The sequence below is a fragment of the Denticeps clupeoides genome, chromosome 20 (assembly GCF_900700375.1).
Source record: "Denticeps clupeoides chromosome 20, fDenClu1.1, whole genome shotgun sequence".
Taxonomy (NCBI): Eukaryota; Metazoa; Chordata; class Actinopteri; order Clupeiformes; family Denticipitidae; genus Denticeps; species Denticeps clupeoides.
This window is the reverse complement of record NC_041726.1, coordinates 3371954-3390985: the sequence shown is the minus strand read 5'-3', so window position 1 is coordinate 3390985 and position 19032 is coordinate 3371954. Positions and strand designations below refer to the sequence as shown.

General features: G+C 45.9%; 1 protein-coding gene across 1 annotated transcript in view; it reads right to left on the bottom strand.

The window, feature by feature from the left end:
- Positions 1–19032, bottom strand: part of LOC114769910 (CUB and sushi domain-containing protein 3-like) — a 324749-nt gene that overhangs the window by 184994 nt on the left and 120723 nt on the right. The window contains 1 exon segment of the mRNA XM_028963275.1: positions 9743–9950. Coding sequence (XP_028819108.1) covers positions 9743–9950 — 208 coding nt within the window.

Below are 19032 nucleotides of genomic sequence, written 5' to 3'. Positions count from 1 at the left end.
TCCTCTACGATTCTCTCTCTTTCTTTCTCTTTTGCCGCCCCAGTCGCAACCAGTAACTCACATGTGGCTTCAAATCAAATTCATTCCGCCAGCCGAGCAGCCACTCCTGCCGCTTCTAGGCACAGAAGTAATCAGAGGAACGGAGGCGGCATGCTGATATTATTATTTCAGGAGGGTGGGCTTCTTGCTGGTGGCAACCCGGCACACGTGAAAGAAAAAAATTACTCTGTGTTGCGAATTAAAGTCATTTAGGTCAGAAAAAAAAAAAAGTGTTCAAAGCACATATGAAATACATGTGTAAAAAGTATGTATAAAGCATGTACACAACAAAGAATACATATAGCTAGAATTAAAATACAGCCACCAGTTTAAATAAAAAAAAATACTTTTACGATTGTACTTTTTGCATGTAACCCATCACCGTGAAAAGCGCCCGGGGAGCGGTGTGTGGGGACGATACCTTGCCCAGTTGCATCTTTCATTCAAACCCGCAGCCTTCTGATTACGTTTCCTTACCCGCTAGGCCACCACTGATCTTAAAGCAAAGACAAAACTGATGTTTGTATTCTAAATTATGAACAGATTTTTATTTTAAAATGCATATCATTGTCATTCCATGTCCGGCTGAGTTGGGTGGAAACATACACAGTTTGCCTGGAATATCCGGGGGTATCCTGGGGAGTATCCTTGAAGCTGTCACGATTCGGTCCGAAATGGGGTTACTCCGGTCCGGTCGTTTTCACCTGTGTTAAATGTATAAAGCTGCCCTGTTCGTTTCTGTTCGCTGTCAGGTCTTTGAAGTTATGCTCCGTGTTCCCCAGTGTCTACATCTCGGATGTCTCCCCTGTCCTGTGATTCACCATTAAAACCCCGGTTTCGTGATGTCAGGTGAAAGCGTCCTTCATTCCACGTCTTCTCGTCACTCTTCGTCCTCCTCTCCGTGCACCCGCCGCGTCATGCCCACATGGATGTGACAGAAGCGACCCCGTAATCAGAAGATTGCTGGTTCAAATCCCGATCCGCCCAGGGGGCCACTGAGGTGCCACTGAGCAAAGCTCCGTCCCCACCCTCTGCTCGCCGGGCGCCTGTCATGGCTGCCCACTGCTCACCAAGGGTGAGGGTTAAATACAGAGGACACATTTCGTTGTGTCACTGTGCGCCGTGCTGCAGTGTTTCACAATGACAATCACTTTCACTATGTCACTAATAACAGGACACTGCATGGCTACAAGTCTTACTTCGACTGGTCCGAATCACCCACATCTAATGAGCTACCCTTTGTAGATACCAAGCGGTCATGTCAAACCCAACAGTGCTGCGAAACAGTCCGTGCAAGGTTAAGAGGAATTAAGACAGGTGATCGCCACTGCATTGTTAAGGCAGCATGGGAATGGCAGTCATGTGATCTGGCTCGGCGTGCAAAATGGCACAGGGACTCTGTGCAAAGCCTTTACAGAACAAGAGCCTTGGCATCATCATGCAAATTGATTTGGCAGGTGTGTACGCAGTGTGTGTGTGTGTGTGTGTGTGTGTGTGTATGAGAGCAGGTAGGGTAAATACAATCTGGATTTGAGGAGATTAGACCGGATCCCACGAGAGCCTGACAGAAAAGGCGCGATGCGGGCGGTGGTGCAAGGGGAGGAGACAATGCTCTGCATTAGTCAAGGGGCCTATTTTCTGAACGGCGGACGTCCTCGCCAGTGTGACCAGCCCTGCAAGGCACCGCTGTCCAACGGCCCTTATCTCCCTCACGGGTGAAAAACAGACAGGCCCCGGCCTCGCCTGCCACCCACACTTTCGCCCTCCCTTCCCGCGCCCAACCGCCGGCAGTGTGTGGCCGTTGATAAATGCCCGCGGCCATCCATTGAGCGCCACAAGTTTGAGCGCAGCACTTTCCATTTTTCCACCTTCACCGGAGTGGGGACGGGGACGACGTTAATGGAGTTCTATTTAGCTGTGCCAACACTAGCCGGAGTCTGTATGAGTGTGTGCATGTCCGTCCAACCAACATATGCAAAAAGCAAAGATAAAAGAGAGTATGCATCTGTGAGTGTTCGTCATCTGGTGTGCATGCCCGGCCTTTCGCCAGGTTGCATTTAAAGACGTGCGCGCTAATGAGCTCACTCTCATTTTTAAGGTCTCAGCGTCTAAGTGTCTCCTTTGTATGAGCGGCATGCATTGAAACTGTGTGTGCGTGTGAGAGAGAGAGAGAGAGAGAGAGAGCGCTGCAAGCTGCAAGATCCATACAGCCCAAGGTCACAGCCGAGTCACTTCCTCTTCTGGATGCTGCATCCATCGAGGTGCAGCAAATTTCCCAGAAGTGCTCCGTCGGGTAGCGTGCCAGCGAAATTGATTGGAACGTGGAATGCATAAGATTACTCACGATGGTTGTTCAATTCGCACGCTCCTCTGTCGTTCTTCAAAGCGTCAGCCAAAAGAAGCTCACAAAAGTGCACAAATACTGCGGAAAAAAGGGCTTCGTAGCCTGTGGGTGTGCGAGAGAATCGCGCTCTAATGGGACGTTTATGGCAGAATCGTCCCAGCAGCAGATGAAAATTTGGCTAAGGCTGGAGGACAAGGCATTCGGCGCATGTGCACTTCAATTCGTTTCCAAAAATGCACTTCAGAAACTCAATTCTCAAGGTAAAAATGTATCGTCATCATCGTAAGTGTGAATATGATTGATGGACAGCTTTTGGACCATTGTCTAACCTAATGGTGGGAGAGGGAAATGCTGCCGTAGCAGATTGACGGGAGAACGACAACGTGGTGGAATTCCCCGTGTCTTTCTTGAGGCTTAAACGTACTTCTTCTTTTTTAATTTAAGCGGCATTGAACTGCTTGGCCTACCGTGAGTTCAGAGCGGAGGAGAGGGGGGCGGAGCCAGCAGCCTGGTGAGCGAGGGGCGGAAGCTCCGCGGGCCAAGTTTTAATAGGCGGCGGAACGCGGAGTGAAAGCCTTCGGCGCGGGTCACCGGTGAAAAAGAGCCTTCGCGGCAGGAAGTTCTCACCTGCCGCAGGACGGGAGCAGCGGGTGTGTGAGGAATTGCTTCCCACTTTTGTTCGCAGGCTTGCACTTAAACTTTCTGCTCGCTTCCAGCTTCACGACGGAAACTCAGGAGCCCTCTCCTCATTTGGAACGATAGACGGAACTAAATCAAGTAACCGGGTGCAGGTGAAGTTAATATGGAGCTGGCAAATGGCACAGGAAAAAAAAAAAGAGCACCGTGCATATCGTGTGTTGACAGTGTAATTATATATTTCTTTGACTCCAACACTTTTATCTCCGAAAGCATTAATGATAGATACTCAAGCTGGATTCCGCTATCGCGGCTCGGAATGAATTCTGCCTAACAATGATATCTCTTTTCTGCTCCAAACCCTCCGGAGGGTTCACGTCCAAAGCTTTTTTTTTTTTAATTCCTGAGACTAATAGATTTTTTTTTTCAGCCCGGTATGAAGAAAATAGTTCTCAGGAATACCAAATGAGAGCCCGGGGTTCCTCATGACCACAATGGCTTTTTCAGACATATTAGATGAGGGGAATTTTGCGGGCCCATCCCTGCAGGTTGTCAATCTTGACGGGTTTAAGTGAATCATTGGCAATCGGTGGCTGATCGGCTGCTAAATGATACTTGCTTGGACTGTTAGTTACAAAAACTGACACCTGAAGGTTTTGATTCAAAATACTTACTGACCAACCACAAAACCTCAAAATCGGAGGAAAAGTTCTTTTATTTTGCTGGGGTAAAACCTTTGCAATGTGAGTACATTTGCGATGTGTAATTGTTTGTGTATTTTTTGCATTGTATTATTTTAGTCAACCCACCCCTTCCCTTATTTCACTGTGTCATGCCACAATGCCAAAGTGTATTTAATGAGACAATTTTATCAATAGTTCATTCACCAGATAAACACCCCATTCATACAATAAACAGTTTGTGGGGTTGTCCTGTAAAATGCACCCTCACACTGGATACTATGTTGAGGGATAGTGCTCAGTATAAAGTATGCGCATGTGGGCGTTGGACTTCCTCACTGGCCGAGCACAGGTGCTGAGAGCATCGTCCTCAACACAGGAGCTCCACAAGGGTGTGTACTCGGTCCTCTGCTGTACTCCGCCTACACCCAGGACTGTGTGGCCACTCACTGCTCCAACACCATCGCGAAGTTTGCCGATGACACGGTGGTAATTGGGTTTATCTTAAACAATGGTGAGACAGCCTACATGGAAGTAGTGTCAGTGAAGCCTGGCGGGTGGTAGTAGCCTATTTTTCATTTTATTTTATCCTTTATTCTATTTTTTCATTTTATTTAATTCTATAACTAATACTTAACGACACACAGTCAAAATCTTGAATCTTTAATGTTGTGCAGTTTGACTTATGAAGTGCATGGAACAGATCAGCAACATTAAATATTCTTGTATAAAATTATTTATTTATTTATTTTTTATTCAAAGTTACTAAGTTGGGCACTTTTGCCAATGTGCTGCATCAAACTATTATTTTCCTCTATTACCCTAATCAATATATGCTTTGGTCAGAACAGTTCCTTGTTGAGCTGTTTAGACTCTATTAGACTCTATTTCTTAACCAAACAAGTATTAAGTATTATTATTATTTTTCAAACTCATAAAAAGACTTCAATTCCATCAGTAGATTAGTAAAATGTGAACCGTTTTTCTTTTCAGTGTTAATGGGCCTAACTGCACTTCTATTTTTCTTTACAGACGCTCACGGCTTTGGATGGCCGACTGACATGTCTGTCTAAATGTTACCTTAACGCCGTGCATCCTGCACACATCTCCAATATGAGCTAAGGACGGTCTCTGCGGCCCTTGAAAAAGGATTGCCCTATGGCCTGGCAGCGCTACGATTTTTGCCTCTGGCCAATTTCCGTTGCTGGGCTTTCAATTTACACCCCTCACCTGCACACACACCGACAGAAAGGCATTGCGCCTCCTCCCCTCCAAGTCAAAATGAGGGATTCGGGTGGAGCTGGAGAATATTAAGAGCCATGAGGGAGCATCATGAGCCCTCATTCACATGTCAAAGAGAATGACAGGGCAGTGGGATACGGAGTCCTTTTCATCTCATTCATATCCCTCTCTTCCTACCCCCCCACTCCCTGGCTTCTCTCGCCATTGTGTTTAAGACCTGCGGGTTGAATTCACGTTAAGAGTCGACCTCTAATATTTATAATCCGTGGGGAACGTCTGCAGAACTATGGTAGTAAAACAAATTGAGAAAACGTTGGAACCCCTAAACGTCCATTCTGATTGTAATCCAGGTCGGGCTCTACTGAGGCAATATTTCAGTGTGAGGCAGAAAAAAAGAATCCTCAAGAAAAGACATATTTGGATTTTTGAAATGCAGTGGCACCGTTGTGCTCCCTTCAAAAAAAAAAAAAAAGCACCCAACTCATTAATCTGACGATGTCCGCTAAATAAGCGATTCCACACCAACCTTTCATGGTACGACCTCACATTAGAGCCAAACCTCAAACGATTCAAAGTTCAAATTGAATCAGTTCCATTGTCAGATGTTTATTTGAGGTGCAGCAGTCAATTAACAGACTAAATCGGGGCTTTGCAGATAAGCAAACGCTTTGCTTGTTTGCCCACTGCGTTATCTTTGGCAAATAAACCCGGTTATCGGACCACGGAAAGACAAATCTGAAAATATACATAAATATGAAGTACATAAATATATAAAGCATTTCTGAGTCAATTGCTACTCCAGCTTTAACGACTCCACGGTCAATTTCATCAGAAAAATTGTTGTCGTTTCACAATGCCTGTGCTTCACTAGGAGCCCTGACTCGAAAATAATCACGACAGACTCTTGTTCAAGTCATCATGAGCCCATATCCAGGCCCATTAACGCTGTATTAGCTCTTAATGTGTCCAATAAAGGAAATGATAACTGCGATACATCACTGAACAATGAATGAGACTTCAATTAACAACAATAAATAATAATTGTGACCCCATCAGGTAACCTTTGTTGCACTGCAGTCTAAAACAATTGTGGAAAAAAATGCATTGCTTTTTTAAAAGAAAAGAAAGAAATGACCTGTTTTCAAATGTTTCTCTTCTTAATGCTGCCCTCTAAATAGCATCAATTTGACACAACTGATAGAACATCAGCAGGAGGTTCTTGCAGATGTTGGTGGAGACCACGGTCTCTTCAGGAATTTGAGTTTAACTCGGCTGCTTCATGTTCAGTCTATTACCCAGCGTCAGCCCCGTGTATCTGTAGGTCATGGACACCTCCACGTTGTCCTTAGCTGAAGGTGGGGCTGGGTCCTCCAGGAACCCTATCACCATCTCTTTGATGTTGGATGACTTCAGGTTTGAATTCTGACATCTGTGAAGTGTAAAATGTGGTGGTGGAGTAGTCTGAGTCTCTTTGCTCTGGCCTCTCAGATGAACAAAGAACAATGTTCATGAAAGGTACTGTGCTCAGATTATAAGGATGGTGGTGATAAGATGGGTAATGCATAGGAAGTCATTTCCTTGTCTTCTTGTAGGAAGTCCTTGGACTAGCTATGGACCCTGCCATACCAAAAAATCCTCAGCTGTGTTGCACCACTAATAATTACAGACAATATGTAATATTATTTATAATAATGACAGCCATTCGGATAGCTGAAGTGCAGAAAGGAGGACATTTTTCAAGATTTTTAATGAAAATGCAAAAGAGACAGGAGAAAAAAGGGAGAACAAAAACCAACCCTAAGGTGTGTGCATGAGGCGACAGGAACTAACATTAACACACAGCTCAGCGCGAGTGACGCAAAAGGTCAGGAATAATGTCCACTTCAACTCTTGAGTGCTGCTTCTTGGTTTTATGGAGTCCTGATTCATTAAGCCTAACTGATGTCATCTGGGATGGATCAGGACTCCACAACTCGAACTAGTGGTTAAGGAATCGGCCCCAGAATCAGAAGGTTGCCGGTTCAAAGTGCCACTCTCACACACTTCCCCGGGTGCCTGTCATGGCTGCCCACTGCTCACCAAGGGGGACGGTTAAAAGCAGAGGACACTTCATTTTCATGTGGCAGTGGTGGCCTAGCGGTTAAGGTTGCCGGTTCGAATCCCAATCTGCCAAGGTACCACTGAGGTGCCACTGAGCAAAGCACCGTCCCCACACACTGCTCCCCGGGCGCCTGTCATGGCTGCCCACTGCTCACTCAGGGTGATGGGTTAAATGCAGAGGACAAATTTCACTGTATGCACCGTGTGCTGTGCTGCTGTGTATCACACGTGACAATCACTTCACTTTCACTTTTTCACAACCAGGCGTATGTGCACCTGCTGTGACGGCCCCATGGCTCTGGTCCCTAAAAAGTTCAAGTAATTTCTTTCAGACCTCAACCGTTTATAATATATATTTTTTTTAATTCACAGTTGATTGGCATCAAATTGCTGGAAAATTGTACTGTTTTGTTGTATTGTTCTCTCAGCCACAGATTCGTGCGGCTCTTTGGCTCAACTTAAGCTGCACTTTTATAAATAAACTTGAACTCCTCCTTCCTCTTTATCGGCAAACAGACAACAGCCTTGCACAGCGAAAACCACGGGGAATTTGAGCACGAAAAATATGGTGATCATGGCTAACTCGCATCATAAGGCCCCGCATGCAATTTTCACAGTGGTTTCAATGGAGCTGTCGGCTGTAAAGTACAATACCTGACGGCCATGTGAAATGCATTCTTTGAAGGCCGGCTTTTATTTTCTCTCTCTCTCTCGGCAGCGGTGGGGTATTAGCGCTCGGAAGAGTGTCGCCAGGCGCAGAGCCATTAATGAGAGAGAATATCTCATGGATGATGTATGGAGAGAGCCGAGCTGGGGCACAAGCCAAGCTACTTTAAGTAAGTAAGCAAGCAGATGAAACCACACGAGGTCCAGCACAAAGGACGGACGGGCTGCCCCTCCCATTATTAATATCACCAATTGCGAGAGAGCATTCGGCGTTCAGCTATGTTCTCGGCTTTTTTTTCTCTGTGTATTCCTGATTTAATGGGAGTTGTTCACTTTATGGCACGGTACCAGAAGAGTGGAGTAAATGGAAACAGAGGGGATAAAAACCCCGAGGACGGCCCGTGTAGCTGGTCAGTCATAAATGGAAAGAGATAATTCTCAGCCCTTGTATGTCACGGTAGAAGGAGGCAAAGCAAACACCTTTTTTCCCTTCCCCTCGCGGACACATCATTTACCAGTAAAGGTCAGACGAGCACCGGCGTGCTAACTGGAGACTAGCGCATGGCATAGATTAATTCCAGAACAAGATGTAAATGTCAGGTGACTCGGCATGCATGCTTTCTGGCATGGTGCTTAAGCACAGCCATTTTGTTATGTGGGGAGAGCATGGGAGGAACACACGCAGAAGCCAGCAGGTGGCTGACATTGTGCAACCTCCAACCAGAGCAGGTATTTCCAGTAGAGTGAAACAGGACAAGAACGCCAATAACAACAACAACAACAATAATTATTATTATTTAAACACAAACAAACAAACAAATACATTGATTAATTAATTAATTAATAATCCTCTCTCAGGATATAAATGTTTCCTAATGTATGAAATATAGGGGTACATAACTTTACATTCAATTATAATAAAAAAAAAAATTTTTTTAATTCCTAGACAGTATACTTCATAGATTTGTGCATCTTCTAATTTGCACTAATTTGTAAGCTCTTTATAAGCTCTATTTGCACTATTGCTCATGTACATCTTTCTCTTTTGTCATGCTGAGTACTTACCTAATGAGTCTTTTCCGTTGCTTTAAATAGCTTTGTATACAGGTGGTAGTAGCCTAGTGGGTAACACACTCGCCTATGAACCAGAAGACCCGGGTTCGAATCCCACTTACTACCATTGTGTCCCTGAGCAAGACACTTAACCCTAAGTTGCTCCAGGGAGACTGTCCCTGTAAATACTGATTGTAAGTCGCTCTGGATAAGGGCGTCTGATAAAAATGCTGTAAATGTAAAATGTAAATGTATACATTGTCACGTCTAGCTTTTTAGAATCTTGTCATTCTTTTATCTCTGATGCCACCCTGCCCTCAACCGTGGCCCAGAATTTGTTTGCATTGCAAAAATACTAATTGAATCTCAAATCTTACTCAGTAAATGTGCACATGTGGATTAAATTAAATCCAATCCGATGTCTAACAACACATTAAAAAATGCACCTTAGTGGATAATAAAAGCGTGCAATAAATTAACCAAACAAAATATAACTAGCATCACCCCTGCCCCCCCAACCCCCAAAGACAGCAATACTTACACACCCGTGCTCATCGGCTGTGGCAAATTGGTTTGACAGCAATGGTGGACTAAATCGATAGACTAATTTGAACTCGGTCGATAGCAGGCTATGATGAAATATCATTATAATGAGCACATTAGAAAATATTAGCCACTTCCAATATGACTAACGATTATTTACTCTGTTTCCAGACAGGACCCCATTACACACACACACACACACACACAGAAACACTCAGACAAAAACAAGGAATATTGCATGCAATGTAGACCACACATAACAACAACAATGCAAATGTGCACCCTAATGCAGACTATTAGCATCTGGGGAGTAGCATGGGTGCTAATCTTTCGTGTAATGTTTTTATGTATGAGAAACCTGAGGAGACACACACACAGCAATCATGTCGACCATTACGATAAGGACAGACACAGTGGACAAAGAGAACCCAGAACTCACCAGATCGTTGGTGGCTCTGACCCTTCCACCTCCAAGTAGTCGTATTTCTCCTCCGTCTGGAAGTCTGTAAAAATGATGGAGATGGTGTCTCCGGGATCAGCAAGTATGGTCCACGTACAGTCCGCATTATTGTAATATTCACTCGGGAAATTGGGACTCGATATGATGCCACTTGAACCCCTCAGAGTATCACCACATGTGTCCTCAGCTGTCAATCAAACATGGAAAGATTTCTGTTAGGAATCTGGCTTTTTACTACACAGCGTATACATCAGGAAATAACAGCTGAACCTTTTATTTAAATGATGGCCTTCTCAGGGTTTTTAATAAAAAAAGAAACTGATGTTAAATATCTACAGAATCAATTAAATATCGTTTGCCAATTTGTCGTTGGATTCATTGGATCAGCCCATTATTTGCAGCTGAAAGCCACTCTGTTATATATACATTACAGATTTGGATTTTTTTACTTCCCACCGGTGTGATAATGGGAAAATGGGGTGGGAGTGGAATTGAGTTGCTGACGCGCATTAATCCCAAAAAAAAACTGCAGTCAACCGCGGCTGAGTTTCTGGGTCTGACTTGTTATTACGAGGCTCTCCGGCGCTCAGGCCGTCTCTCATCTCTGCCACGGGGTTTAATGGGCTCCACCAGTACTTGTTGAGAGTAAAGCGAAGCGAAAACAAAACTAAAGGAGGGAAAAAAGGTCCCAGCTGCATTCCCCAACAGACTCAGAGCATCGCTCTTGTCTACTCTCTTTCTACAAAGACTCCAATTTAGTTTGGAATTTTAGTTATTTTTTTTTATGTATATTAATCAGAATAATGTACAGATAAAGACACATGGACTAGTCTGTGCACACATGATAAATTATATACATATAATTTATACAAACAACCATAGACCCATATGTACATACATTATAATGTGTGTATGTACATATAGCATATACTGTGTGTATATATATATATATATAAAGCGTTTCTCCCATGGGAGAATCACTTTAAAATAAGACTTTGGACAATCCATTTAGACAGAATCAGATACGGCGCACATTGACATGAGCGGGTCAAGAGGTCATGCCAATGCAGCATACACGGGTGCACACAACATTTACCAACACACTCAACCATGCAGACAGACAGCCATACCAGAAGCACACGAGGGCACATGCACTCACATACCTTGCACAGACACGCATATCCAGGCATTAGAAATGATGTGTTTCATTGGTTGTCCCCTCACATTTGTGTATAGCTGCTCTCAGACCTGCTAGACCACAGTGCTATTGAGTTGTGTGGGCTACCAGGAGGATTACACAGTCGGGTGACTGGTGAAAAGCCACTGGACATAAATTGTTCACAATCACGGAGGCAATATCAATAGCATCGATGAAAATAGGCGCTCAGCTCTTAATGTCACTGAGCACAGGATTGGCAGCCTAATAAAAGTTCCATTACGTAAAGAGAAATGAAAACACGGATGAAAAATGGGGATGACACTGTCGATGCTTCTCTCCGTGGTTTCGCTCCCTTTTTTACTGTCTAAGATGGGTTAGTTACACGCTGTCTAGTCAGGTGTGGCATCCAGCGTGATCCTACCATACGCAGTTCAAGAATAAAGGGACAAAGACTCATTCTGGCATCCTGTGGTACCGTGGCCAATCCACAGAGTTGGCACAATACTGACACCAATTCATCACGCTTCATCAGCAATCACTTTCGAAATCAAAAGATATTACTTACAATCAGTGGCCTGATCGTTCATTAACAATCTTCCTGATCAACTAATAATACATTGATTGAAAACTATTAGCATTCTTATAAAGTGCTTACCTACAGGCCCATTTGTGCTTATTTTATGTATAAAAATAAGGACACCTTACTGCGCACACACGATGGACAAATTTGAGTTGCTAATGCACCCAGTATGGACAGCAGAACGATTCACATGATCCTAATACACAGAATACGTTATGTCACAAATCAAATTGTGAATATTCATCATTAGTCACACTCATACTCCTTCCTCAATCATTCATTAAACACCATGTTTCTGTCCTGTTTTATGCATTTATCTTTGAAAATCCTGATTACGTCTTTGACAATACACTAGCACAAAAGCCCCATGCTTAGTGTGCAGTGCTGTGCTTTGTGCCAGTTTGAAAACAGTGCCCTTAGCATGCATACAAAAGAGGCGCATATCCAACAGACAGTGGACCCAGCACTGTCTTGCCACTTGCTCAGATGAATACATTCACATTTAAGTGATGACCAGCAGCTGATTACTGGGAAGAGTAAAAAAAAAGGCAGAGCGCAATTTCACATTAGCATTGTAATGCAGGCCCACCAGTCTGCTGGCCTATGATAAATTCCCTTTAGGCAACATTCTTGTCAGTCATTTGTAAATCAATTTCTGCATTTACATGTTTCCTGTAGTGCCAGCAAGTGCACCACCACCACCACCCAAGAAAAGCACAAAGCACCGAGCTCAGCATTTTATGTGAAACACAAGTAATAATCACGAAGAAAACGAGAGAGATTGAAGGAACGAAAAGCTCATATCAGCCACGCAGGAAAACCACCTAAGTACAACATGTCCCAAATTTCCATAGATACCAGGGCCTGTAAATTCCTGAACATGGGTTCATGCGTCCGCTCTCGCAAGCCTTATCGACAACAGCACACTATGCCAGGGCGCTGCTCTGTGCGGCGTGGGCTGGGGAAGAGGGGGCTCGAGGGGGACTGAAACACAGAAATGGCTTCTCGGGTTTAAAGGTGCGCTGTTGCCGGTAGATACGGGCGCTGCCGTTGACGCCAGGCAGAGGGCCTGTCACGGCTGTCACCGAACAATCAGAAGATGTCAATGGCGCGATCTACAGTGGAATACAGAAGGCCTCGGGAGACGACCGGTCTGCCCAGAGCCCACTAAATAATGCTGTGTGCCCTATAGAATCAAAAAAGCACAAAGGCAACAGCCAATAGATAAAACAGGACCAGGCTCATCCATAATTATTAAGTAATCCTGAGAGTATGGTAAATATTTTATAAAATACATCAAAGTAATTGCATCACGTCCCTTAGAATTAAATTACTTGTAATGGACGAAGAGCATAGCTGAAGTCACGCATGAGAGCCATTGCTGAAGAGTGCAATCATTGGGAGACTGGGCATTCGGGTCTATAAAAATGAGTTCTGAAAAAAGAAAACCATTAGCGACTTCCATAAGTCAGGATTAAAAGGCCTGGAAGACACGATTTGAGCGGCTGGATGGTTTAATTAGAGGGCGTAGGCACATTTACAGATATTTCTGAAAATGACAAGAGGCTGAAATCAGTGAATATTATGCATTTTCTTATGGTAAATACCAAGTACTTGGTGAAAGGAAGCATATCCGGGCAGTGCGCTGTCATGGATCAGCAGCCTTCATTTTAATGCTGTTATCCAGACGAAATGCTCCTATTTTCCATTCACACGTTGACTTGCCCCCGCGGATCAGTTGAGGGCGGCCTTTTCGCATCGGAGACCGGAGGTGGAATCCGAGCTTGATTGAAATGGTTCATAATCCCTGCGACGTGATGGCTGTGGGTGCCGGTGGTGGGATGTGGTGATTGAGGGACGCTGGGCGGCGCTGGGGGTAACTCGGGACTAATCCAGTCACCAGAGAGTCATAGAAATGAGAACCCGACAGAAAGGAGAAATCAACAAAATGTGTATATGTGTGTTTCTGTCAAGTTTTAAATCACTGTTGTTCCTCCATGATTTCTGATGGAAGAGACAATGATCTAAATATCAGTCAGAAACATTCCCTCAGGCCAGAGTGAATGAGAAAGCAGGGAGGTGATCCATTTTTTATTCTAAAGAGCGTGGTGGATGCCTTATTGATCGGACGCACAGGGGAGGATCTGGAGAATCGAGGCAGAGAGATCAAAGGCCCTCCACTCGCCTCCAGGGGGGGTCGAAACACACTCTCAAACAATGAAGGCGCTCTGGATTTCACTCACACGCAAAGCCAGGTAAAGGGAACAGGACTGAGGCGAGGGGCTTAGACGGATGTCCCGAATCTCTGGCCCCTCGCCTGGTCCGCTGGTGGCTCAAAAGCTCTCTGTTGCAGGGAATCGGAGCGTCTTTCTCTGCCAGCATCTCTTGTTGTCACGCCGACCATTCGCCCGGCAGCGCGGAGTCGGCGATTGTTGCCGAATTCTCTGAGACTGATGTCACGGTCTGTGTAACATGCTCTGCCTGGCACGCCGGAGCCCTTCGGGGATCCTTATCAAAAAACAGCCATTATGGAATTGATCGGACGTTTTGTGTTTCCACTCCTTACCTGGCAAGGCGACTGGCGAAAAAGGGCCTTAACTGAAGAGCCCCACAAATGACCCCATGAAGCCAATATGGGGCTGATCGGGCTCGCCATCGAGCAAGTTGCTAACGTTTTTTTTGTTTCCACTCCTTACCTGGCAAGGCGACTGGAGAAAAAGGGCCCTAACTGAAGAGCCCCACAAATGACCCCATGAAGCCAATATGGGGCTGATCGGGCTCGTCATGGCGCAAGTTGGTACGTTTTTCGTTTCCACTCCTAACCTGGCAAGGCGACTGGGGCAAACACTGAAGAACCCCACAAAAAAACGCGTAATGGCCTTTTTTTTTTTTATGTGCACAATTAGCCATACTTCATTAATATTTTCTACTATGACAAAAATGTAGATTGTGTGCACTTGGACCCAATGGAAAGCCAGTCATGTGCCTTGTGTATTGCTGCGCCGGTGAACATTGGTGCACAAACTTCCCTCTACAGGAAGCCATTATATCTCCCATCGTGACTGACAAAAGGCAAAATTTGACTAAACGATTACATACAACACCATTCAACAAAGGGGCTTACTCCCACGTTAACCGTAAAACCCATTTTCTCAGCAGCATATTTTCCATCCAACGCTAGTTGGCTGCTGCACAACATTGGTTCACGTTAATTATAGCACATATATAGTTCGAACGAAAATAGCCGCCTTTTGTATGTTGCACCAGGCAAGCAGGTGCTGTGAATTCTCGAAGAATCCAAATTCTCTGTGAACGTATTTACTTCTTTGTCATAGAAGCTACCGTGTGAGGAAGTCCGTGTTTTCGTCCACACTCGGCACTTTATTAGCCTTCGGAGGGAACCTTCCCAAGCTCGCCTTCACTCCACCACCAGTGGCGTGCAACCGCCCGGAGCTACAAAACACGTCAGGCCAGCCCCCCAGACAGCAGGGTTGTCTCATAAATGAAAGAAGATGCATTAAATAAGTTATCCGCTAAAATAGTTCTGTTGCCCGTTGTCTTTCATTTTGACCGTGAACAGGAGTTTCGCTCGTTTCTCACATCTGTCCACGTGCCTCGCTCATTTCATGGGCGCCGCTGATTTATGGCGAGCTGGAAAACTTATTTATTTTAACCGTAGGCGGGGAATATCAATCATTGCCATTTTTTAAAACTAATGTGCGAAAACAGCTTGCGGCTTGGTTTTGGTGTGGATGAAACCCGAGTGCCGTTTTTTTTTCCGGCGTAGCCATCACGTTGTTGGGAAGTTTAGTTAAAACAGTTTGGTTGGTCTGCTTTACAGCACACGGAGTGGGACACGGAGGACAGTTTACAGCACACGGAGTGGGACACGGAGGACAGTTTACAGCACACGGAGTGGGAACTAAATATAACAGCAGCGGCTACAGAACTCCAAACGTAAGAAATAAGAAGTCAAAGCCCTTTTCATTTTTTTTTGCCGTCTCTGCATTTAACCGCCGCCCTTGGTGAGCAGTGGGCAGCCATGACAGGCGCCCGGGGAGCAGTGTGTGGGGACGGTGGCACCTCAGTGGACTCGAACCAGCAACCTTCTGATTACGGGGCCGCTCCCTCAACCCGCTAGGCCACCACCGCCCCAAAAAAGACCTCCCATAGAACTCCCATGCAGAAAATCCAAGATAAAAACGATGCAGATGTGTTGTATCTCGGGGGGCCTGAAAATGAGATCTGAAGGACATGTTCGCGCAAAAGGCGTCGATTCAGTATGAATGTCCGAGAGGCACGTGCACCACACCCACACCACACACGAGTGCTCGAGTAGACATTTTCAAAAAAGGAGCTTCTCTGCCTGGCCATGATATCTGAATATACAAAGCTCAGAAGACGCCTGCTGCCTGGTTCTTGATGGGACAGTGGGGGCTTGTGATTTGGGGTGAGCGCAAGGTTCCACTTAGGCACCCAGGATGAAGGCAATGCCCCCACATCCAACATTGTGGGAAACGTAGACATCTGGTCGTGAGCAGAACCATCAAAACATTTTCGCGACGTCTCGGTTCATATTAATGGCGTCATACGGAGAATCCAAGCGCCACTGTGCATGTTTGCGGTGTCTAATTATGTCTCCCGGTGACAACGCAGTGCAAATGTCACTGTTTGTTTGCTCAGACCGACCGGAAGACGTGTGTCAGATGACGGCAACTGTGACAAGCAGAAGTCGGAAGACGACGAGGACGAATTCCGTCTCCACTTGCACCGCTGGTCAGCAGTTGGAAGCTCAGGCGGGCGTCTCTGAGAAACAGTCCCCCGCGTCCGCCGAGGCCGTCCTGTCATACATCATTCCATTACGACGGCATGGACACACTTCCGTCCGTGTAGCATCCGCTTCCCCGGGGGCACGGGTGAAATGTGATGCGCCGCGCTGTAAAGTTTGTCCGCGTGCATTTTATTTCTTTATTTTTTTGCCGCTGATGAAATATGAATTTGTCAGGTGTCTCGGAGAGAAGGGCGGAGAAGGTGTGGAACGAAGGGAAGTTGATTGCACGGCCTCGGGTGGGAGCTCTGGGGAGTGGTTCTCTCTCTCGCCACGCTCGCGGTTAAAAAAGGGAGGGAAAAAGCGTCGGCGCTGACAACCCTAAACACGCGCTTGCATGCAAACACACTTCCAAACCCATTCCGAGCGCGCGGATCGGACCCGTGGAGAGTCCAAAGCCCCCCCCACCCGCCACTCGCCGTGATCGTTCCGAAAACCACATGCCTACCAAATGAATTTGAGAAAACTTCGAGCGCTTCGAGTCCCAAAGACGGTCTTGTGTTTGACGTTCGGTGTGTTGATTGCCGCGTGGGCGTCTTGGAGGGCGCTCGTCCACGCCGAGGTGCTCCGGAAAGCTCTCTGCCGCAACGGGGGGAGGCCGCGGACGACGTCCGGTGCTTTTTCAGCTGTGAAGATGGAGGAGACGGCAGGCCGAGCGACGCCCGAGGAGTCGGCGGGGCCGTGCGGGGGGACAGCGATATAAATACGAGGCCGGGGACAACTCGTCCAGGGCCAAACAGTCTGTTTTCTGGCCGTTCAATTCGTCACCGCGCTGCTCTGGGAATCTTCCAACATAAAATTTTTCAAAACAAAGGCAAGACATAATAATAACTCCAGTACTCACTGGTGTCCCATATGTATAGGTCCTATAATTACTTAATTCATTAATGTATTAATTCATTTCATATTTAATTTACAGCATTTACCAGACGCCCTTATCCAGAGCGACTTACAGTCAGTAGTTACAGGGACAGTCACCCCCTCGAGCAACTCAGGGTTAAGTGTCCTGCTCAGGGACACAATGGTAGTAAGTAGGGTTTGAACCTGGGTCTTCTGGTTCATAGGTAAGTGTGTTACCCACTAGGCTACTACCACCATAATTAACATTATTAAAAAACAACTACTTTCATAGTATGGGGCCTGGTGGCTAATGACCAGTCAATGGTCTCACACACTTTTTATTATCCCAAAAATATGAACGTGCTTTGGAAAAAAAGTGTTACTTTCACTTATAATATCTTATATATGCATATATATATATATATATATATACACATACACACACACACACACACACACACACACACACACACACACGTTTTTGTTTTTTTTTCTTCTACTCTGTACTTGAGAGACATCATCTACTGGAATCAAAGTCCTTGATGGCCAATAAACCCAATTCTGATTCCGATATCATGATATAACCTGATATTCTTGAACGTGTCCAATGTGCGGTGCCTTGTATTACTTTTCCAAAATATCCTGCAATGGAGTCAATCGGGTTTGACCTTAGGTCCCAGTCCAGAGATCTCCTCTGCATACAGCGTGAGGGGAAAATGAGGAGTCCGTATTCCGAGCGCAGGTTCGTTTTTTGGCATTTCCCCCCCCCAGGCGCTGTCAGCTGAGTAATCGTTCTGAAATAACTGCTAAGCGAAGAAACGACTTGGCTCAGCATGCGGCGCCGAGCCGCGCCCGGCCCGCGCTCGCGATGATCACCTCCTTTCCCCGCGCGGTAATAACATCATCAGTGCTTAAAGGATGCAATCAGGGGAGGGAGCGGCCTTGCTATTGATAATCAACAACGCAACGCATGTAAAGACTTCATCGAGCAATCCATTAAGGAATAACCCCGCCGGCCCCCTGAATGACAAGCTCTGCACCTCAGGGGGTCGGGTGTCGGGCTTGCTTTTCCAGGCCCGACGTGTCACTCATCCCAGCGAGGGGTCCTTATTAATTCCTGAAGATCCCATTCGGCACTTAATCTGCTGCCGAGTTAACCGTCCAGCGCAATTAGGGCTTTGGAGGTTCTCCAAGGCTGGGCTCGGGCCGAACAGGCCCGTCCTTCGGCTTTATATTTTTCCATTTGCCTACCATTAAAGCACTTTGTTATTTATGTGTCCGTTATGAGAGATTAATACTGACTGCCTGCGCCCAGGACGCTTCTCTTTGGCGCGTCGTCCATCACCGCGGGATGGGCATTTGATCTGAAGTAAATCAGGTTAGGCGGGATTTAATCAGTTTCCCCGTGACTTTGACTAGTTAAATGGCCGCATTTAATGACAACCGCGGAGTCGTCTGCCCCGCCACCCGGGCGCATCGACGGGGAAAGAGCCGGAAAGAAAAGGCCCAACTTCTTCCCAAAAAAAAAAACGTCTGTTAATTAGCGCACTTAATTACAAGCTGAGCCCTGACCAGCAGGAGCGCGATCCATCCTACGCATAAGTAATTAAAAGATAGCAGAAATATTCACAGGCACCTTGCAGAGCGAGGAGAACAGCTCCGCTGGACAGGAGCGCACTGGACGCCCACATCCAGTCATGCTAAGGGCCAGTCGAATAATACCCTTAAGCTGTTTAATGGACGTCATAATAAAAAAAAAATATCCCATAAATCCCATAATCTTTTGACGTGAATGAGATGGCGCTGGAAATACGCGTGGTCTTTGGTTACGGAATTACGCACACCAAGATTACCCGGCTATT